Raw genomic sequence first — 21051 nt, 5'->3', positions numbered from 1 at the left:
CAGTTTATATAACTTATTTTATTAAACTGGGAACTATGTTTTTACCTCTGATAAACTACTCTTCTCCTCGCCTTCCCAGCAAAATACATATAAGCAAGACCAATTGTTCACGTTCAAAGTTACTTGAATGAAAGACATTTTACCAAGACTTTTTCCTGTCTTTGAAAGACATTGCCTTCAGTTTGGACAGCATTTTGTTCTTAAATACCCGGGAAGTGCAGTGATTAAATGAATATGAGTTCTGTAGCACAGGTACAAGAATATGGTCAAAAACGATTATTTTTTCCTGCTTCCATGCAGTAAGGAGTGCTAACAGAATTCAAACAGGACTGAGATTGAAGTGCAACAGTTTGCTGAGGTAATCTAAGACACAGCTGATGCTAAAACGAGTGATGCAATTACACCTCATAACAATTTTCCATAGCCAGGCATTTCTTTTCTTTGAACAGGCCAGAAGTGGCGCACATCTGACTCCACAGCAAAAGCCAAACAGGCATAAAACACGTTTTGGCTTTGGTTTTGCTTTTTTGGTTGTTTTTTATAAAGGTTAGTTTTGTTGCCATGTATCTCCCTATTTCTCTGGCTCTTCAGGTAAGCAAAGAAACTGCCTGGGAGACCCAAAGGAAGGGCTCAGCTGTTTCTCCTACCTATCTTAGACTTTATATTTTATACGTGTTTAGTTCTCACGTTAGATTCACATGATATAATTGTCTTTTAAAATTGGTGTTTGTAGAACAGGCATCCTTTTGGGGTCGCATAGATCCTTTGTCCCCATCTTTTCCTGTGTCAAGTTTATACGGCCTGCTAAATTTTTATTTTTATTTTGTTTTCCAATCAAAGCTGTATTTTACTTATATACAAATGTGCTGAAAAACATATTCCCTCCATCCTGTCAGACCAAATTTGCTCTCTAGCTTCAGACCTCGTGTGCTGAGTTACATTTTATGGCAATTTTTTATGAGCTAGTTATAAATCTTTGTGATTTACAATGAAAATACTAGTGGGCCAGGAAATATTGGCCACACTAAAGATCAGCAGAATTAAGACAACAAAAAGATTGAAAAGTACTAATCACTCAGCCTCCAGTAGAATCCATTTCAAAGTGGAGTGTACTATCTTCACATTATATACACTTTGTCAATGTACTTTTTTCCTTCATTTCACTTTAGGTACTCTAATATGATAATAGAAATTCACTGTTTCATTTCATCTCTGTATCATCAGTAGAATTGCTTGAAGCCTGTATAGTGTTTTGTGGAATACATATCCAAGGGGAAATGTCAACATGATTTGAAATGTATAAATATTTAACAGTGAGATATTCCATATCATCAAAGTGATATGCAATGTATAAATTTACATTTTTGCATTGCATTTTTTTAGTAAGATGCTTTATGCTAAATCAGTAACAGATTTAGGGGTTGATTTTTTTTAACAAGTTGTCTGATAAAATCTGTGTTTTGACCAGGCATTTAGTTTGGCTGTAATAAAAATGCAACGAAAACATTCTGAGGAAGGGAAAAGTGAACCATGAGCTAACAAATTGGTAAATCAAGATGATAACACTGCTTACATAGCTGCCTACTTGTACTCTGGTAGACATAATTCTTCAAGGATGTAAAACAAAAAGTAAGTTATGCTCTCAATCTGTGCACAGAGATCAACAATCAGTTGACTCTCGTAATGACTTGCTACTCTACACAGGAATCAAAAGCAAAGGACAGCAAAGTGTGTAGCTCTACCTACTTAAATAACAGCAGAAATCATTATTTGAGACAAAGTAACTGAATCCAAGCAATTTCGTCTATCTTTCGCATTTGTTTCTTTTTTTCACTAGCTTTGTATTTTTTCTACTTTTCAGTTGTTCCAGGAGCAGGGTAATTTTATTGTTTCCTTTTGTTGTTTTATTATATCCCCATGATGCAAAGCACTATAAAGACTAAAATAGTTTTGTTACTAGAGTTTTCCTTAGCTATTATCTTTTCCCCTTACTTTAGCCTTTCCCATATGCACTTAGAATCAGAGCATTCATTTCTGCTTATTTCTTGCATTTTCCTATCATCTTATCATTTGTCAGCATTCTCATCCAATTCAAATATTCCTTGATGTGAAAGAAATTGTCACTTGCAGGAATTTCTCCTCCACAATTTTCTTTTTCTTTTCTTAATATTACCAGCACAGAACGTCTCAATTTCCTGAAGTTTCTGTTTAAAAAGTTCATTACCTCAAGCTTCAATAGGAGAATGAAATTAATTACATTTTGTATAAAAATGCTTAGTCTCTGTTTGCATCTTTGGTAAATGAAATAATTTTACTTTACTTTGGATAAATGAAGTTCAAGAACAGAGTTATTATTTTCATAATAAGTCTTAATTTTGCAAATTATGTGGACATGTTTTATATTAGTTTCTGGTTGGCTGAGCCTGTGGTTGAAAGGATAAATTAGGCCAGAACTGCTGTCCACTTTGTACAAGGTACTAAGCCTTTTCGGATAGCTTTGTTACGGCACTCATTCAAGATTTTATTTAAAGTCTTGATTCACTTGGTTATATTTTGACACATTTCTGTATTAAACTGCACACATTTTCTCTCAAAAGCTTTTCTTCAGGGTCATAGCAGGGGGGGTGGAACTAGATGATCTTAAGGTCCTTTCCAAACCTAACTATTCTATGATACCTGTATCTTTCACTATAAAACAAAATCCTTGACCACAATCATTTCTCTAACATAGACAAATTGTATCACTTGTTTAACGATTCACAGAAAACTGTGACTCTCCTAATACTGTGTTCCAGCCAGGAAGAACAGCTGAATGTTTTCTTTAACTGATTTAAAACAAAGTAATTTTTTTTCTCTCACAAAGCAAGCTGGCTGAAAATACGGCATTGCACCGTATCACAGAAAAGTTTGGTTTAGAATATCGGTTTGGAATTGATTCATCCCTCCTGCTTGCTCAATGCAGGGCTAGCATACATCAAGGTTCCCTGATAAATACTTTAAAAAACAATAAACTAAAAATTGAAAGTATCGTTAAAAAAAAAAAAAAAAAGAAAAAAGAGAAGAAAATCACTTCTATACTATCTGTAAAACCACATTCAGAAACTCTTCTTTCTGGAGTTTTCATCTGAAAAAATCTCTTTGTTTTGAAGCAAAGTTGGACCTTTGCCTAATTTTATGTTAAGTGAGAACATGATTACACCTCCTTCAATTGTGTTGGCATAGTTGAGGACCTGAACTCAGAACAGAGGCAGAGAGGATGCTGGTTTCATATTGCAACATTAGCGCAAGTGTAAAAAGCTGTAAAGTTGAAATCAGTTAATCTCTCTAAGGACCACTGCAGCCTGTATATGGAAGACAACATGGGAAAGCTAGCTAAAATCTTATTGTCTTTATCTGCATGTTGGTTCAGAGTACAGAACTAAAAAAAAAAATCACTACTCCAGTCAGATGCTTTCTTTTATTTAATCTCTCTGTGGTTCAGCCATGCAGGCATACAATTATATGTTACAAATGGAAGAGCACAAGTCAAAGAGATCTAATATGTAAAATAGATTATTTTTCCACAAGTGTCATATTTTGGATGCAGGAATGCACGCAGAAAGGAGAAAGACTATTGGGTAGTATCAGATTGTGTAAGTAGCTTCCTTTTCCATTTCCTTGGTGGAGATGTTAGGTAGCAAATGTTTATGTATGTCTGCTTTCTTCATAAGCACACAGAGGCATAGAAAGATGGTATTATGAATAAAAAGATGCATCACTAGAAAAACTCTCTAATAAATAAAGATAATCAATTAAAAGTAGAGGGCAAGTTAAGCATACTCATCATTGAGAAAGATGTGGTTGATGTTCTGATATTTCTACCACAGGAGCTACATCGGCTTCTGATAGCCTAAGTAGGTAATATAGACTTTAAATGCAATAGGAGAGAAAGTATTTAAAAACACTATCTGGAAGCACAAAACTGCAATGAAACCAACCTGACCTTTAGTCAGTACATTAGTTTTAGTTATGTGATTCAAGATACTGCTCTTAAACACTTCTTATTTTAGGCAGAGGTACAGATGAAATAATGCCCTTTTTTTTTTTTTTTTTTTTTTTTTGTACATAATATTTACAAGAAATTCACATTGTTCATAAGTACACAAACAACTATCACTATTGGAGTGGTGTAAGAACATGCTTTTTCTTTATTTCAGAATATTAACATGTAAATGGACTCTTCATAAAACTCCAGCATTCCTGTGCCAAAATTGTAACGTTGAGAACTTTATCCGTAAGACTCCAAAATTTGACATGTTGTAAATGTACTGGTTTCAAATTGACAATCCTGCAATCTTTTCTCCATGCACATATAAAATTTCTTATTTTCTAGAGGAGAGCTTTATGACAATGCCCAAAACTTTCAAGTTAAATAATAGCATTCCAATTCTGAAAAGTGATAGAGTTCAGTAACAAGTATATTCCCCTTAGATACTTACTAATCTTGATGCTGGCCAAAAAAACCCCTCAAAATTATTAATTTAATTTCAAATTTTGAAGAAAATTAAGATATTTTTTAACTGAGAATAAAATTAAATATTTTAAAATGCTAGCAGCTTGGGGTTTTGTGTTTTGTTTTGTTTTGTTTTTACAGTCACTCTCAATATATTTCCTATATATTTTATCATCAATTTATTTTTTATTCAACATTATTTCTGATTAATAAACTAAACAATTTTTTAAAAATCTGTATCAAAAAGTGTTTCCTTATATTAATTTTCCCTTCAGAAAGATAAATATTTGATGAAATGAATCCAAAATTATTTTAGAAAGTATAAAATTTGGAGCCCACCTATGCTCCCTGGAGTTTTAATTCCAACTGTAGTTAAATTCAAAGGAAAACTTGTATTTCTTTATTTAAAACTGAAAGAGGCTCACAGTTCCATGTGCAATAAGTATATGGAAATCAATATGCTGTAATGTAGTTTATGCTATTTTTCGGTTTCCATCTGCTTCCTTCCATTGCATCTTTTTTGAGTGACAGCATAATAATTGCTGTAGCAATTAATGCCCTTCCAATCCAACTGCATCGTTACTGCAAAATAAATGTTTTGCTTTATAGCAGTTTGTCCTGCTATGAAACTTTGCTTTAGTTATTCCAATCATCTAACAGCAGAAAAGCAAAAGCTGCTTTGTCATCAACAGCTTAATAGAAGACACTGTATATTCAATACGGAGAGTTGGCAGAATTTTAACCAGTATCAATTTAAAAATAAGATAACAGCAATCATTTATTTTCTGCCTTAAATGAAAGTATCTTTTTTGATGAAATAATAGCCACTTAACTGATTTGAGATTATAGTAAGGGGGTTTTTTTGAGGAAAATTTTCTTTACCCAGAGTAAAATGTGGACTCTCTTTGCAACAAAAGCTCTTAGAAGATAAAAGCTTCCATCTGGAATAAGCAGTCATAGTAATTTAGTTTATTGCAGTAAGTTTTTCATTTTCCGTAGTGGGCTTTAGGTGCATAGCTGCAGTGTATTTCCCATTTTGTTCTGTGTCTTAACAAAAATGCTGCAAAGACTGTTAGAGGTTGAAGCACTTTGAGACATTCTTTGCCATCAAAACCATATCCTCAGTGTAATCTGTGAGCCTCATTTCGTGTAAACAGGCACTTTCACTGATGCTAGGAAAGTCCTTAGAGAACATAAATCTAGATTAAAGGCTAGTACTATTTTTGTGAACTTTTCTGGCTGAAGGGCTGCATTTATTGTCAGGTGAGAATTGCATGAGGAAACAACATACAACTAGCCCCTTCTTACTAGCTTTTCATTCCTGAAACATCTGTTAGCTAATTGGGTTTTTTCCACCTCCTTGCACCATCCTTTGTAGATAAAATTCCATCGTCTCTGTTTCACTGATTTTCAGACTGTTCTGTTTATTTTGAATAACGGAACTTTCCAATGAATATTTCCAAAAAGAAGAGATTGCTTTACAATGGAACCAGTGATTCACTTTATTTGGTTTTCACTTGTACTGATTGATTCATAGGAATTTCTTTTGAACAACTGTGGTTCTCTATAACATTTATAGAAACATCTATAACAATCACAGTGCTCTTGTCCTCATGAAATCTGAGAGCACTCCCAAGTACAAAACATAATACTAATAAAGATATCAAATTGGCTTTAATTTAATGGCTTTGATTTCACTCATAATCTTAGGAATGTAAATGCAAAATTATATTTTCAAAACTAAATTTATTATTATTACCTAAAAAGGTAAAACTGCATTGGAAGCACATAATGTTGTTGGTTTTTTTGTGAAATCATCTCTTCAGAGGTTAAGAAATCCCAGATGAAAGCTTGCTGTGCAGCTACAAAAGTCTGTTTATTTTACCTAGTGACTATCTAATATGAGGTACTTTCAAGATCTGCAGCTGAAGCTGAAGTCTCTGGTTCTATTAATTTTTAATCACTCTACTGCAAAACCTATGCACTGCTATTAGATCTTGCATTAGAAGAAGCTTAGTCACAGGTTTTCAAAAGGGATCCTGTATCAGAGAAGTGAGTAGTTTGCTAGCAATAGCATTCATCTGCATTTGGTTGCATATTGCTCACAGGTCATCATTCCCCAAACACACCATCTGGTACCAAAGCCAGTCTGACAAAAACCCTGCCGTCTCTTACTCTTGGCTGCTCCTTGCCTGTGCCACTACAGTGGCTTGTAGGGCTTTTGCAAACCAAATGACCAAAGTGCTTCAGCCTTCCAGTTGCAATGGCACAACTGAGAGACAGTGAACAGTAGTGCTGGTAGAGAGAAGAAAGGGAACATTTTCAGCTGATTTTTTTCTGTTACAGAAAATGTAACGTTGAACTGTACCCACAGGCAGAGAGGAATTTTAACACAGGCCCTGTACATCAGAGATGAGTGTTCTAACCAAAGAACAGCAGATGAGTGTCTTGAATTCTTGCGTTGGAAATGAAAAGCATGACCTTTTTTTTCATTTGCAAAAGAAAAAGGTTTGACACCTGTCTTCTGGTTAAGAATTTGAATTCTGAATCAAAACCAGAGAGAAACACTTCCCAGTGAGCAGCAGACAGGGAGCTTTTAAAGCTTATTCCTGGATCTCTTCTTTTTTTCTTTTTTTTTTCTTTCATTTATCTGAGTACTGCAAGTTTTCTCATAGAAATTGTGATCAATTTACTTGTATGTTCATCAATCACTGCTGTTACTAGGAAACCATTGGGTTTTCTCCTCTAAAGAATTGTTATAAATAAGCACCATGCCATGAAATAAGATCCTAGTGTATAATGCCTCTGCTTCCAACATAATTAAGATCAGGAGAAATCTAATTTTGGTGTAATTTGCCAGTTTGCATTAAATTATCTTGCTGGATCATTCATACCTAATTGCTTTGGACTACAGCTTCATCACATTCTATGATCCAGAGAGTAAATTTAAATAAAGGAAAGGCATTTCCTATGCAAGCCACAGGAAAAAAGCCTCCCCTGGTTCTGTTGGTGTCTTCAGGTCATGGAGTGTGTGTTAATCAAATTCATCTTATGCCAGCGTCAGAAGAACTGTAGAGAAGAGCTGGTCTTGTATTCTTGAAAACAGCTGTGGTACCAAAGTGCTGGAAGATCCATAAACAGCATTCTTCTTCTCTCTTAACCTTTTAAGACCCAAATGGGACACAGAAAATACTACTGAAAGAGGAAGCTTAGAAAACAGTGGAACTCAAATTCTTTACTGTAAAATCTTCTGTTGAAACTTGAATTTCAAAATCCTTACTGCTGGCATAAAGTGTAACTATGGAAACACTGCAGTACCCAAGACTCCATAAGGCGGATCAGTATGAGTATTAAAATAATATTTAGTAGGAACGCAAATAAAAGAATTTATTATAATTTAGAGTTTCCAGTATGAGATATATATACCAAATAAAAAAAAAAAAAAAGCTGAAGGAACCTCTAAATTTTGGACATTTACTACTTAGAAGTCTTAGGCCAACTCAGAACCATTGAACTATTTAATTATTTTACCACCATTGTTTTTTATTAATTTTATTTAAATACAGTAATATAGTTCATTCTTTTGAAAACAATGTAAGTTGAAAGTAAACATATTGAAAGAGCCATTCTTTCCTAAACTTGCAAATTCTCTGTTACCCATAGCTTTCTCATATCATTTGAACTGATGTCCTCTATTCATTTTCTGATTATTTCCATAGACAGATGTCACAGTTTGGCTTGAGCCAAGGTGTCTTTGAACTTTAGGGTCTGTTGATCATGTCTTATTGGATCTAATTATTATATAACGTAGCAGTCAGGGGAAAAGCCACTTATTTTCATTAATCGTTTTGGTTACAGAATAGCTAATATCAGCCCTGTTGTAAGATTTAGCAGCTAGAAATATTCATTTAAAGAACAGTAAGGATGTGGTAGCAGCTGAGGCATACATACAGGAAATAGAATACTTGAATATAATTTCCTTTTTATCACAGAATCCCAAGGGTTGGAAGGGACCTCAAAAGATCATCTAGTCCAACCCCTCTGCAGGAGCAGGGTAACCTACAGTACATCACACAGGAACTTGTCCAACCGGGCCTTGAATATCTCCAACATAGGAGACTCCACAACCCCCCTGGGCAACCTGTTCCAGTGCTCTGTCACTCTCACAGTAAAGAAGTTTTTCCTGATGTTCACATGGAACCTCTTATGCTCCAGTTTACACCCATTACCCCTTGTCCTGTCACCGGACATCACTGAGAAAAGCCTAGCTCCATCATCCTGACACTCACCCTTTACATATTTGTAAACATTGATGAGGTCACCCCTCAGTCTCCTCTTCTCCAAGCTAAAGAGACCCAGCTCCCTCTGCCTCTCCTCATAAGGGAGATGTTCCACTCCCTTAATCATCTTTGTGGCTCTGCGCTGGACTCTTTCAAGCAATTCCTTGTCCTTCTTGAACTGAGGGGCCCAGAACTGGACACAATATTCCAGATGCGGCCTCACCAAGGCAGAGTAGAGGAGGAGGAGAACCTCTCTTGACCTACTAACCAGACCCTTTCTAATGCACCCTAGGATGCCATTGGCCTTCTTGGCCACAAGGGCACATTGCTGGCTCATGGTCATCCTCCCATCCACCAGGACCCCCAGGTCCCTTTCCCCTTCACTACTTTCCAGCAGATCAACCCCCAACCTGTACTGGTACATGGGGTTGTTCCTCCCCAGATGCAAGACTCTACACTTGCCCTTGTTGAATTTCATCAAGTTTCTCCCCGCCCAACTCTCCAGCCTGTCCAGATCTCGCTGAATGGCAGCACAGCCTTCTGGTGTGTCAGCCACTCCTCCCAGTTTAGTGTCATCAGCGAACTTGCTGAGGGTACATTCAGTTCCCTCATCCATAGGATTAAATTCATCTTTTATATTCTAAGAGACTGCCTTAATACCTTAGCTAAAAATTAGTTTAGTAGGGGCACTCTTCATCACTGTACCGAAGCTACACTATACCACAGAAGTGAATTCAAAATTAGTTGTATGAGATACAACACATGATACAAATAGGCCTGAGTTTAGGGGACTTCTTTGGCTAGTGAATGTCTTTATTCCTGCTCAGTGTCACAGGGACCTTTTATTCTATTTTTCATTTTGTTGGGATTTTTTATGTCTTGATGCCAGTATTGCTCTCTCGTCTTCAGGGGAATAACAATTTTTTATTTTCATGAAGCCGTCAGTAACATTTTGTAGCCAGACTTTTCCAAATACATGATAGGACAATTTTGCCAAATCTGGTGAACATCATTCTTAGTTCCAGCACTACTCAGGTAGTCTAGAAAGCTGCCAGCTGTTTTGAAACATTTCAACATGAGCCTAGTTCTTCAGTGTTTGAGTCTATATTCTATTCCTTAGTATATCTGTGGTTGAAGGAGAAATATGATTTTGCATTCCTACATATGATACATCTATTAAAGACATATTTAAAAGCATAAATCCAATGCCATTTTAAGTAAGGCTTCAATATGCATTGCCAAAAACTGGAGAATATATGTTGCATGAAGATATGAACTTTGGAAATGAACTTTTTGCTACTAATTAAATGTCAATTTCAAAAGGGAATTTAGAGGTAGGAAAATGATCAGGTTACAGAACTGGGTCATAGGAGTCATCTTCTGAGTTTGGTCATTGGCTTTTCATGCCTGGTTTCCCATCTTGCTGGCTGCGACTGAGCAAGCCATGGTTATATGAGATTCATAAGCCCATTTAAGAAAACACCTCACACATACTCTTACCAGCTACTATTCTGCCACATAGGCTATATCCCACCTCCAGTTCATTTTGAAATTACAATGATGCTGTGTTTGCCCGACAAGGTGGCATCCTATTCAAAGGCAGTAAGTATATTTAATGGCGTTTGTGTGACAAATCCCTTTGAATCTGCTGGCATTACTTCCACTACTTAAGCAGTGCTTCAGATAAAAAAGGGGTGCATTAGTCCTTTATCAGCTCTAACTGACAAACACAACTGGGATTTAGAGTAGCAAATATAAGAGATATCATTGATGTTATGCAATTAAAAAAAAAAAAACAAAAATGCCCAATGTGGCACATCTGCTCTCCAGGCACCCTGGCACCATGGGGCAGTATGAAGCCAGCCTGTCGAAGTCTGTGTCCATGGTGAAAGTAAATTAAATGACAGACGAGTTACATCTTTTGTGTCCATGTCCCCTTCACCACAGGTCACAACCTCAGCTCAGCAAAAGTGTCCCGGGCACAAACGTTTCCCAGCTACCAGGAGGAGCAGGGTGAGGAGCACCAGCAGTCCCTCTCACTGGCCAGCAGCTACACCTTCAGCTATGGCTCAGGCCTGGTACAATGACAGCTGAGGGCAGCCGGCCAAGAGAAACAGTCGAGCCTGGAGCCTGCAGACAGAGCCAGGGAGCCGCTGGCCCCCTCCGCACCCACTATTTGCCATGAAAACTGATGCCTACCAGCTCCAGCCGGGTCACCGCCAGTGCGGAAACCTGGAGAGGCGGCTTCCCCGAAGCAGAGGCTAAGTCTTTATTTATTTATTTTGCCGTTCCTTTTGTCAATACGTTCAGAAAGGAGGGGTGTTTTGGGGGAGGGGCGGGAGGGAATGCTTTTGTGTTGTGAGAAAGTGGTGGAAACAAATGAAACTGTGTTGATGTGAAGGTTTCTGCATGCCCGGAGAAGGGTTGTTCTGGGGCTCCATCGCGATGGCGCATTTGACACCAGGGCCTTCCTTCCTGCCTCCACCATCAGACTGTCCCGTCTTCAGCTGTAACATCTTTAGGTCCCACTGATTCCCGCTGCAGTCATTGAAATGTCACCTACTCGAGAGACGACATCTGTGCTGCAGGGGTCACCTTCAGATCCAAGCGAGTTCGCTCAATACCCTAGAGGGTGGTTGGGTGGTTTTTGAGCCAAACACCAACAGGTACTGGAGTAGCAGGCTAATATGGTTTGTTGGGAATAGAGTTTGATCTGTTAAGGTAAGGTTATTGCCTGATACAGCTCTAATCTTAAATTCCCAGGGCACAAATTCATCCCTTACTAATACACACATAATTCTCACAGCCCCCCCCGACAGCTGTGAATGTCCCTATCAGCAGCAGAGTCTCATCCTCAGAATTGCTGCAAAGTCGTCTTATTTTCAAATTATTTAGGTAACCATGCCTGCAAGCCTAACTTTAAAAAGTGGGAAAACTTCTTCAGACAACTATAAGTGGGACACATCCCCAGCTCATGACTTCTTGTGCCATGGCTGGGCCAGATATGGTAGAGCTGAGCTCTGGTCTTGTCTTTCTTGTCAGCGTTACTTTGATTTCCTCTGTTTCCTTCTCAGATTTCTGTTATAGATGCACATTGTGTCTTGTATGATCATGTGTCAAGCCTTGATTTACTTTGACAAGGAGGTTGAGTACCTCTCAATGGAAATTTTCTGTCTTTGGAAGACATCTTTAAAATATGAACTGTGGTAGGTGTGTTTGTAATCAGTAAAATGAGGGAATAAGTTGGAAGGCATACCTGTAGCTGGGGAACAAGTTTTATCTATTCTAAACATTTAGACTTTTGTAAGTGGTATCGAATATTTATGTGCTCCTCACAATGCCCTGAAATGTTTCAAATTGTGAGGAGAAAAATCTGCCCTCTTGCTATGATCTGAGCAGCCTTGTGTTCTGTTCCCAGTGTGAAATGATTGCCATGATTACCAGAAGGCTTCGTCTCGTTAGTTATTTCTCAGGACAGGTTCAGGCAGCATATCAAGGAGGAGACACATAGACTCTTTTCCAATGAAATAATCAGTTTTCTGTACCATAAGTTAACTGAAAAAGTTCAGTTGGGCTGTTTTATATATGCACATATATATGTATTAAAAAGTACAGAAGAAACTTCTGCTTTTGATTAAACAGTATGTCCAGCTTTTCTCCAACCATTTTGCAGGCTAAGAGACCTTGCAGACTTACAGCTTTCTACACCTCAGTGAACAGCTGCTGAATAAAATAGCTTTGTGATCCACTTGAATGAAACACTTCTACCCCACCACAATCAGCTTTATTTATTTTTCCTCTTTTTCCCTGTCTCATTCACTACCTTTTCTCCTTTTTACAGTGCTGCCATACTCAGGAATAGAACGGCACCCTAGAGAGTGTATTTTGATGAGCTAAAAGAAAAACTGCTCTTCCACACTGTCAGGGATCTGTACCTTTCGTGCTTTCTGAGCTTTACCCATGAAGGAAGCTTCATTCACACTTTTATTTAAGAAAAAAATGTGATTGACATTTTGCCTTGGGAAAATTTCCAGTTTGCAAATGTTACATGCAAAATGTGATACAAAAGGATAGACGCTTTGTTGGTGTAATTCCATTATTCAGTGCAGCTTTGCTAAATATACACCTTTTGAGAAACTGGTTGGTTATTTGTGTTGCTATGCAACTGCAGTTCTTTCATGTGCCCTAAAATTATATATTTTCTTTAAAATTCTTTAGATTAAGTTCCCCATATGTTCTGTAGATTTCTATGCTCTGTCCATGCAACTATTTTCCTCTGTGACTTGAGTACAAGTCATTTAATACTTACATACTCTACATAGTTCAAGGGTGAGAAAAAAGCAAAACGAGAGTATCAAGAACTGCTTTGTAGTTCCAGTGCCTGCATACTTTAACAAACTGTCTAAAATCTGTAGCTAGTGATGTAGCTGTGTTTAGGTAAAAAGCGTAAGATCTATATAGTGTGCTCTTTCCATTTCCTGGGGGATGTTTGCTGTCTGTCACAGATGGCTTTGTCTTCCCCTGCAGGGCACGGATATTGTGTGGTTAATGATAATGGAGATGCTATTTCCAAAGAAAACACACCAAAAAAAAAAAAAAAAAAAAAGGAGGAAGGAGGAAATATTTGTCATGTATAGAAGCTTTACTAAATATTTGCTTTCAGTGCATAATACAACTACCTTCTCAACTCATGCATTTATAAGTATCTTTAAAGTCCCATCTTGTAGCAATATGCAAAAACTCCAGAACAAAGGTGGAGAATGCAACCAACAACAGACAGACCTGACCTATTGGGAGCCTATTTCTTGTAAACACAACCACACTGGAAGTTGAAAATAAGGATGCAGCTTCACAGTGTACTATAACACGATCTAAGAAAACTGCGCACCTGACACAAAAGTACTCAGCAGCCAGTAGATGTTGCCATTAGTGCCACTCCAGAACATCAGATGATTTCACTGTAACATTTGTGTATCTACATAGTTTCCAGAAATGTTCCTCAGAAAAGCTCCAGGAGAGCCAGACAGGCACTGCACCAACTGTGCACTGCACCAACAGTTTGCCAGAAAATCCTGTTTTCACAGAATTGCTTTAATATTCCTGGCATATGCCTGTCGATAATCTAAGTGATTCCCCACTGAGACTACTTTGTACAGCTCCTAGTGCTTCTGTCAGAAGGAAAACTCTCTTTTCGTGCATGTGGTAGAGCTGCCTGCCTAGAGACTAAAAGAGCCTTTGAATAGGCTCAGGGACCCCATGAGATCCTGTTCAAGTCTCGGCACACACATTGACTCCTGACCCAAGAAGAGCTCTCCATTTTCAGTTAATGAGCTGTGAAGAGATGAAGGGCAGCAAAGTGTCTTCAGTGGTAACTAAGTGCAACTGATACAAATGGAACTTAGCATTAGTACATTATAAACAGAAGAAATAATACAAGGCTGTTGCTTTCTTTTGGTTTTGAGGATACAGTAGAAATATATACCTGTAACCATGATTTTTTTTCTTTTTTTTTTATGACCTTTGGTGTATTCACCCCATGAACAAATAACACACACCATTACTAAATATAGCTACTGATGATAGATCTTAACTGTGAATATTATAGATTGGTTCATGCTGGTACTTTTGATCTTTAAATAAGTCCCTTGGTGCAGAAAAGGAGAAATTGAAGGAGACTCATAATAAATCATCAGATGGTGCTAAGGTATTTGAGTAGCCCCATTTTTTAAACAGCTACATGTTGTTATTGATATTATAAATCATCTTTGATTATACTCCTTTGAAACTCTTTTGTCTGCATATGTAAAGGAAAAAGAGAGATGAGTATCTTGTAACATGGACTTTGCTGATTTACTGAGGAAATGTTTGGGCTTCACTTTCTGTGGTAGGCTCTGATTTCAGCCCCTCACATGTACCTGGTCTGTTCAAAGTTCTGTTCTTGGGTTGGTTTTTTTTTGTTGGTTCCTCCCACCACCCAAAATCTAGTAATTAAAGCTTGGAAATATATTGACAAACCAAAGAAGTTTGTTAGCGACAATAGCCGCTCTTTCGTTTTGACGAAGTCTACTAATCAAGTTTCTAATCATGTCTTCTTCTAAGCTAATAAGAGTTTGCTGGAGGAAGGGTTAAAATTGAATATCTGAGTTCAAAAGTCTTTTAGGATGCCCTCTATAGCAATAATATAAGTACAACATACAGTCTTCAGGCACCCAGTAATTTAGGAGTTGCTAAGTGCAGGCAGTCTGGGAAGAAACTTACCTGTTCATGGCAAAGAGAAAAAAAGAGCATTAATCAAATGTATGTATTGCATTTATCAGAAAATGAGTGAACTTCATTCTTGTTCAGCTCTCCAGCCTAACAGGCAATACTGTGAGGAGTAGTGACTTTTGAGATATTTGATCTCTAGGAATTAACAAGGACCATCAGCCTGAAGGGTATGAACCTCAACTCAGACTTAGCTCACAGCCACGTTTCTAGTTTTCATGTAGTAACCTAGAAACTGCAGCGTAGTTTTCCATGAGAAAATACATCTCTTGAATGGCTGTACTTTCTAGCATAAAAAACAGAATTATTTGCAACTGTTTCTTCCTAAAAAGAAAGGAGAACAATGTACCAATTAATATCTTTCTTGGTATTTAATATCAGCATATTTTAACTTCTTTTTGTAGCTGCTGCAAAGGAATAAATGTGGCTTCTATCCACACACAGAATAGAGCGGATTGTGGAGAAACTGTGAAAAGCTGCTGTTTCATTTCAAGAGCAGATCCAGCAGCACCAGTGTTTCATTTTTCCATACACTGTGCAAATACTTGCAACTCTTCTTCAAAACCAACTTATTATTGCACATATCAGCATCTTATATTTTTCACCACAAACAACTGGTCAGGGTGCCTGCCCATGTTTTGTAACTAGAAAATGATGACTGTACAACATCATTGTAGTGGCATAATTTTAAAATCAAAGGGTATAAGTTTGGATATATTAATTCTGCAGATATAAACTCTTGCACTCCATAAAGGGTGCTGTGTTTGTTCTTTATATTGTAAATAAATGCTCTTCACTTTTAATTTTAGATAGAAAGGTGTGCTACATTGGAAGCAAGTACAGGCATATGGTGGAATAAAAGATACGTCAAAGAATATTGACTAACCTGTTGTAACAAGAAGTTAGTCCTTCTGTCCAGGCCCTTACAAGACAGTAAAAGGTGATAGGTGAATGTGTTGTGTATTCAGCAATTATGTCAATAGTATTATGCTTAGAAACCTAAATATTAGAATCCATAAGTGAACTGGTTCTGTTGAAGGAAACGGAAGTTTCAGTTAGCAAAGATGCTTTTTGCATCTTTGCATGCATATGCAGCTTGACAGATTTTTGGGGATATGATGGAAACAAATATGGAAGTAACTGAGGTTTAAGTATGGCTACATATAATTAAAGTATTTTAAAACACCCATATTGTTATGAATATTGCAAGTTGTAATGGAGAAAATATTTTCTTTTTAACTAAATGCAAGCTCAGAATCTAATACTTTCTCTAAGATAAAGTTGTCGATCTTTTTAAATCTTACACTGAAAATCCCAAAGTATGGATTTCATAGGTTTCTTTTTCCTTCAGTACAGAAATCCTCATGAAGATGAGTAGATTTACTGTGTTCTCTTACAATCCTGGAATTGTGAAGTGAATGGATAGATTGCACAGTAGATTTTTTTCCTATGACAATATTTGACATGAAGTTAGCCTTCATTTTTAATATAGACTACATATTGGTTTCAAATTTTTTATTGTATGATAGCAAGACTGAAATGGACATAAAAAAATAGAACAAAATTCATCAGCTGTCTTGGCAATACCATACCAGTAACAAAAATAGAGGTTTCAGTTAAACATTTATTCTCATCACTGCTCCTATAGCTAAAACAGAATAGATGATGTAAAATAAAGCTATCCTAGGTGATGTTAATTATTGCATTTCCTGAATTTCTATAGATGACAGGCTGTGACAGGAAATATCCAGAACTGCTATTTGTAAGTTGCACTGATTTAAGATAGTTACAAGGAAAAACAGAAAATGCAGAAAAAAAAGATTAGGAGAATTTAGCAGATATTTAAGCACACAGCAGTGGGTCAAGTTGAGTGCAACACAGTTTCCCAGAACATTCAACTTCTGGCTTTATCAGGAGCTGGGAATGACATTTTGTGTCTGCTTCAGACAGTTTTATTTCAGAGGAAAAAATGGCATTAACAGAGAGTTATAAATATTCTTAACATACATTTCTCTCTTCAAGAACACATATAGACATCAGCACAAACAGAAGTATTAGAGGAAAAAAAAATAAAGGAAAGATACTGTGTATTTGTTTGGCTGTATCTTAGTATGATAAGTTATTGATCACTTAAATCATGTTATAAAATTTATGGGTTAACACTAGAAATGAAATATTTAGTGTAACAACCTAATTAATTCCTGCTTTTAAGGAAGTTGTTAAATATTCTTTAGAATAATCGAGGCACTGTTTTGCCTAAGACCACAAAATTCTCTTTTTAAATAAGCATAAGTTTAGAAGAAATATGCCAACCACTGCTAATAACTCATATTAGTTATTTTATCTAATTATGCCTTACTAAGACCTTAAATAATAGGGTAAGAACCTGACAAATAGTTTCTGCTCCTGGGGTCCAGAGCCTAAAAGAGCATTTTGGCACATATCCTGTAGACAGACAAGGCTGTTTTTGGAACTAGCCCTTAGTGTCAGACTTGCAAAGCCACTTAGGGCATCAAGTCCTATTGGGCATCTAGGCTTTAGAGGAAATAAGTCTTTCACTTGCACTTGGGAGAACACACACGGGCACAGTTTCAACTTCTGTAAATAATTACCATTTATTTGAACTTTTGCATAGCTCAGTAACATAGAAGATTTAGAGGGGTGTGATGCAGGTAACATTTAAGAATAAATTTAAAAAAAATCAGAGCCCTGGTTCCCATATATCTTTATGATTACAAAGAAATTCTCACTACCCTTACTTGATAGTGACGTTAGTCCTCTGAAATCTTTTCTTTTTCCAAAGTAATATTTTTTTATTTGGATCTCTCAGGAGCAGGCTAGCATCTACCTGTCATCAAACAGGTACCACCCATACGTTAACTATTCTGCCTGCTTTGTTGCCTTGGTCCTGTGCCCTAATCCTGGGATAAGATTTGAATAAGAAGTAGTTAGTTAAGTTGCACAACACAGATCAAGCTGTTGATAAATGAAAACAATTATTTGCCAAACAGAAAAGGTACCTGGGAATTTAGGGCAGATGGAGGTCAGAAAGAAGGGGATTTGGAGGAATCCAGCTTCTCGTGTTCCTTGGTGCATCCAGCCCTTAAAGCAGGCTGTTCCCTCACAGAAACATTGTTTTACCCCCAGATGTGTAGCCAAGCGAGAGCAGAAGACAGGCAGAATAATATCTATTAAAGAGCCAGAGAAGCTTTTCAAAGTAAAGGAACATAATTGAGATAAAGAAAATAATAAGAGATAATGTATGTTACCTTTCTTTCACCTTCTTTCACAGACAGTTTCATATTTGTCCTGTTGAGCCATAGTCTGGTGACTGCCTCTCCTGAATTCAAAAATCCCAGCAAAGACTGACTACAAATTTTTTTTCTCTGATTTCATTAAAAAAAAAAAAAAAGTGAGTTTACACCCTTTAAAAAGTTAGTAGAACTGTTAATCATGGAATTTTCTTTTGAACATGGGACTTAACCATCTACCTTTTTTCATCCTGCATAAAAGATTAATTTTATTATTATGGAAAAGAAAACTGGTTTTGGTTTTCTTGAAAGCTCATAGATTCATTTTCCAGTTACACAGAAGGTAGTTACCCAGTAATTCAAGACTCAGTTTTTAAATGGTAACGTGTTTTATTATGTTTATTTCCTTTCAGCAAAGTTTCTAAGGCCTTAACAAAAAAAAAAAAAAAAAAAGAGAGAGAGAATTATTTTGGAGTTTAGCCATTGTGTGCTGAGCTGGTTCTGTCCATAGTTGTGTCATGTTATTTCCTTGATTTTTTTTTTCTTTGCTCTTAATTAGTTGGGCAAGCAATACAGCATGTAATAGCACACTGATTGTTCAACATAAAATTTCCAAATTACAATTCATGAAGTTTACTCAAAAGGGACTAAAATTTTCCAAAAGAAAAAGGGAAATCTATGGAAAGTATTAAAAATAAATAGCAATAAGCAGCAATATTTTGTACTATTTTACACCAGAAAGTCTATGTATGTAATCCAAACTCTGTCACAGCAAACAGACTTTTACTGACTCCTGTCGTGCCAGACTCATAATATATCCAAAGTTTTTATATTACATTTCAAATTACACTTTTGGAAGTTTCTCTTGTGTGTAGATTGTGTGTAGTTTTTAAGAAAATTATAATATTGATAAACTTGGGGTTGTTTTCTCTTGGGTTTTCATTTATATCAGTCTCATGTTCAGCTGCTGTTCACTGATATTACCATGGTAGAAAAATGAAGCTGTTGTTTTGCATTTGTTTTTAGAAAAAGAAATAATATATTGTTCTTATTATGCTATGTGTGATGTGATTTTCCCTGTGGACTATCCTGGTAGAAGTAATATGTCTATGAAATTTGAATTAAAATAGATTAAATACCTGCAAAGATGTGCACTACAGATTTTTTTTTTCTTCCTCAGATCTCAAAAATAAGTGATTATTTTGAAAAGACAAGCTGAAAGTACCAGTGGAGGCAAGAAATAAGGGTACCACCAGAAATAAACAAAGCTATCTGATATTCCAGCTACTCAACCTCAACCTCTCCTGCTTTTACCCTTAGTAAAGTAGGGATGTATTTTGACGGTCTCCACAAGCAGCGAAACGTTACCAGCTTCTCAGCTTATGGATATTTCTGTATCAGGGTTCCATCTGAGAACTTCAGTATAATCAAATTCATTACATTATCATTTTAGCATTTTAAAATAAATGGGATCATCAAAGAAACCCAGTACTACAGGGGTTTATTTGTAATGCTGTGCACAACTTAGAATTATCTGCTATAACATTTGATAACTCAGGAAATAAACCAACTTATTAATAGTACAGTTCTGTGTATCCTCATCAACTTCACATGCAAGCACTTATGTATCTTGAAAGCCCTCAAAGTGAAAGAGATAGAAATAGCCCTTGCAATGTGTATGTGACCTTGTTCAGGGGTACACAAAACAAAAATGAGATGTTTTCTAATCTTACATGACATTGTACACAAGTTAAGTATTCAGCGGTAAGTTGAAGGACATTTTGGTTTAGGATTTTACATTTTTAGCTGAGGTGTAGGTTAACCACACTGCGCTATTATAGCTCAAAGAGTTTAGAGAAACCTCTTTACCACTTTATTCTCAGAAGAACCTAGACTCCTATTTTTCTGTGTATGTGAAGAAAGCTTTCCATCACAGGAGGCTATGGAAAATGTGCATTTCACTGTCAGGCTGTTGATGCCCCTTCCTAGAGAGCCCAGTGGAACAGGTAACTGAGCCATAGGCAGACTCACGAAGCCTCCCCCTCCAAAAAAACAAACAAAAGCAACTTTTAATAATGCTTCAAATGAAAAGGGGAGTCAAGCACAGGTGGGCCAGGCACACAGCTTATTTATCACATTATCAGCCATCATGGTAACACCTTCATCTACTGGGATTTTGCCCTCAGTAATACAGCAGATTTGTAAAAGGCCAAAAGATGTGTAGAACCTAATTCTCAGGTCTGCCTTCTAGTTCTGTTTCTTTAAGGATTTTCTTTTTTTGTTTGGTTGGTTGGTTGGGTTTTTTGTCCAATTTCTGTGTGGTTTCTTTTGTAGGTTTCAGCTGAATATATACATGTGCACACATACAACTACTTACGTATGTGTATTGTTTTGTAAATGTTCTCAATCAAGCTTTTTTCTGCCTTGCATCATTTATTCATATATCTTCCATGTTCTCTTTTATTTTTTGCGCAACTAAACCTTATAATAAATTATTAAATATAACCTGACAGCTACAGTCTTCCTGGTTTGTTTTTTTTTCCTGGACATGAGGGGAGAGGTGGTGTGGAAGGAGGGAGGGAGAAGAGCAGGGGCTACACTTCTATTCCATCCACAAATAGAAAGCACTGAAATAACTGTGATGAGCAGCAAGAAACATGTAAAACCACACAGCTGTCAGACAGCAAGCTGCTGTTCATACTTTTAAATCTACGTTCAAGGATCCCTGATATATTTGCTTTTGTGAGCTGAATAGTACTGTTTG

The 21051-nt window shown here is 36.7% G+C and overlaps 1 protein-coding gene across 1 annotated transcript in view; it reads left to right on the top strand.

The window, feature by feature from the left end:
• The window catches only part of DOK6 (docking protein 6), a gene marked incomplete at its 5' end in the record, with an annotated part of 261663 nt that extends 250692 nt beyond the window's left edge, over positions 1–10971 (top strand). Inside the window, one exon of the mRNA XM_080611655.1 lies at positions 10720–10971. Coding sequence (XP_080467781.1) covers positions 10720–10859 — 140 coding nt within the window. The 3' untranslated portion in view covers positions 10860–10971. The remainder of the gene's footprint in view (positions 1–10719) is intronic.
• Positions 10972–21051: the final 10080 nt, after the last annotated feature.

The sequence above is a fragment of the Psittacula echo genome (genome assembly GCF_963264785.1).
Source record: "Psittacula echo genome assembly, chromosome: 2".
Lineage (NCBI taxonomy): Eukaryota > Metazoa > Chordata > Aves > Psittaciformes > Psittacidae > Psittacula > Psittacula echo.
Note: the sequence above shows the minus strand (reverse complement) of the source record. Positions and strands in the feature narration are given on the sequence as shown.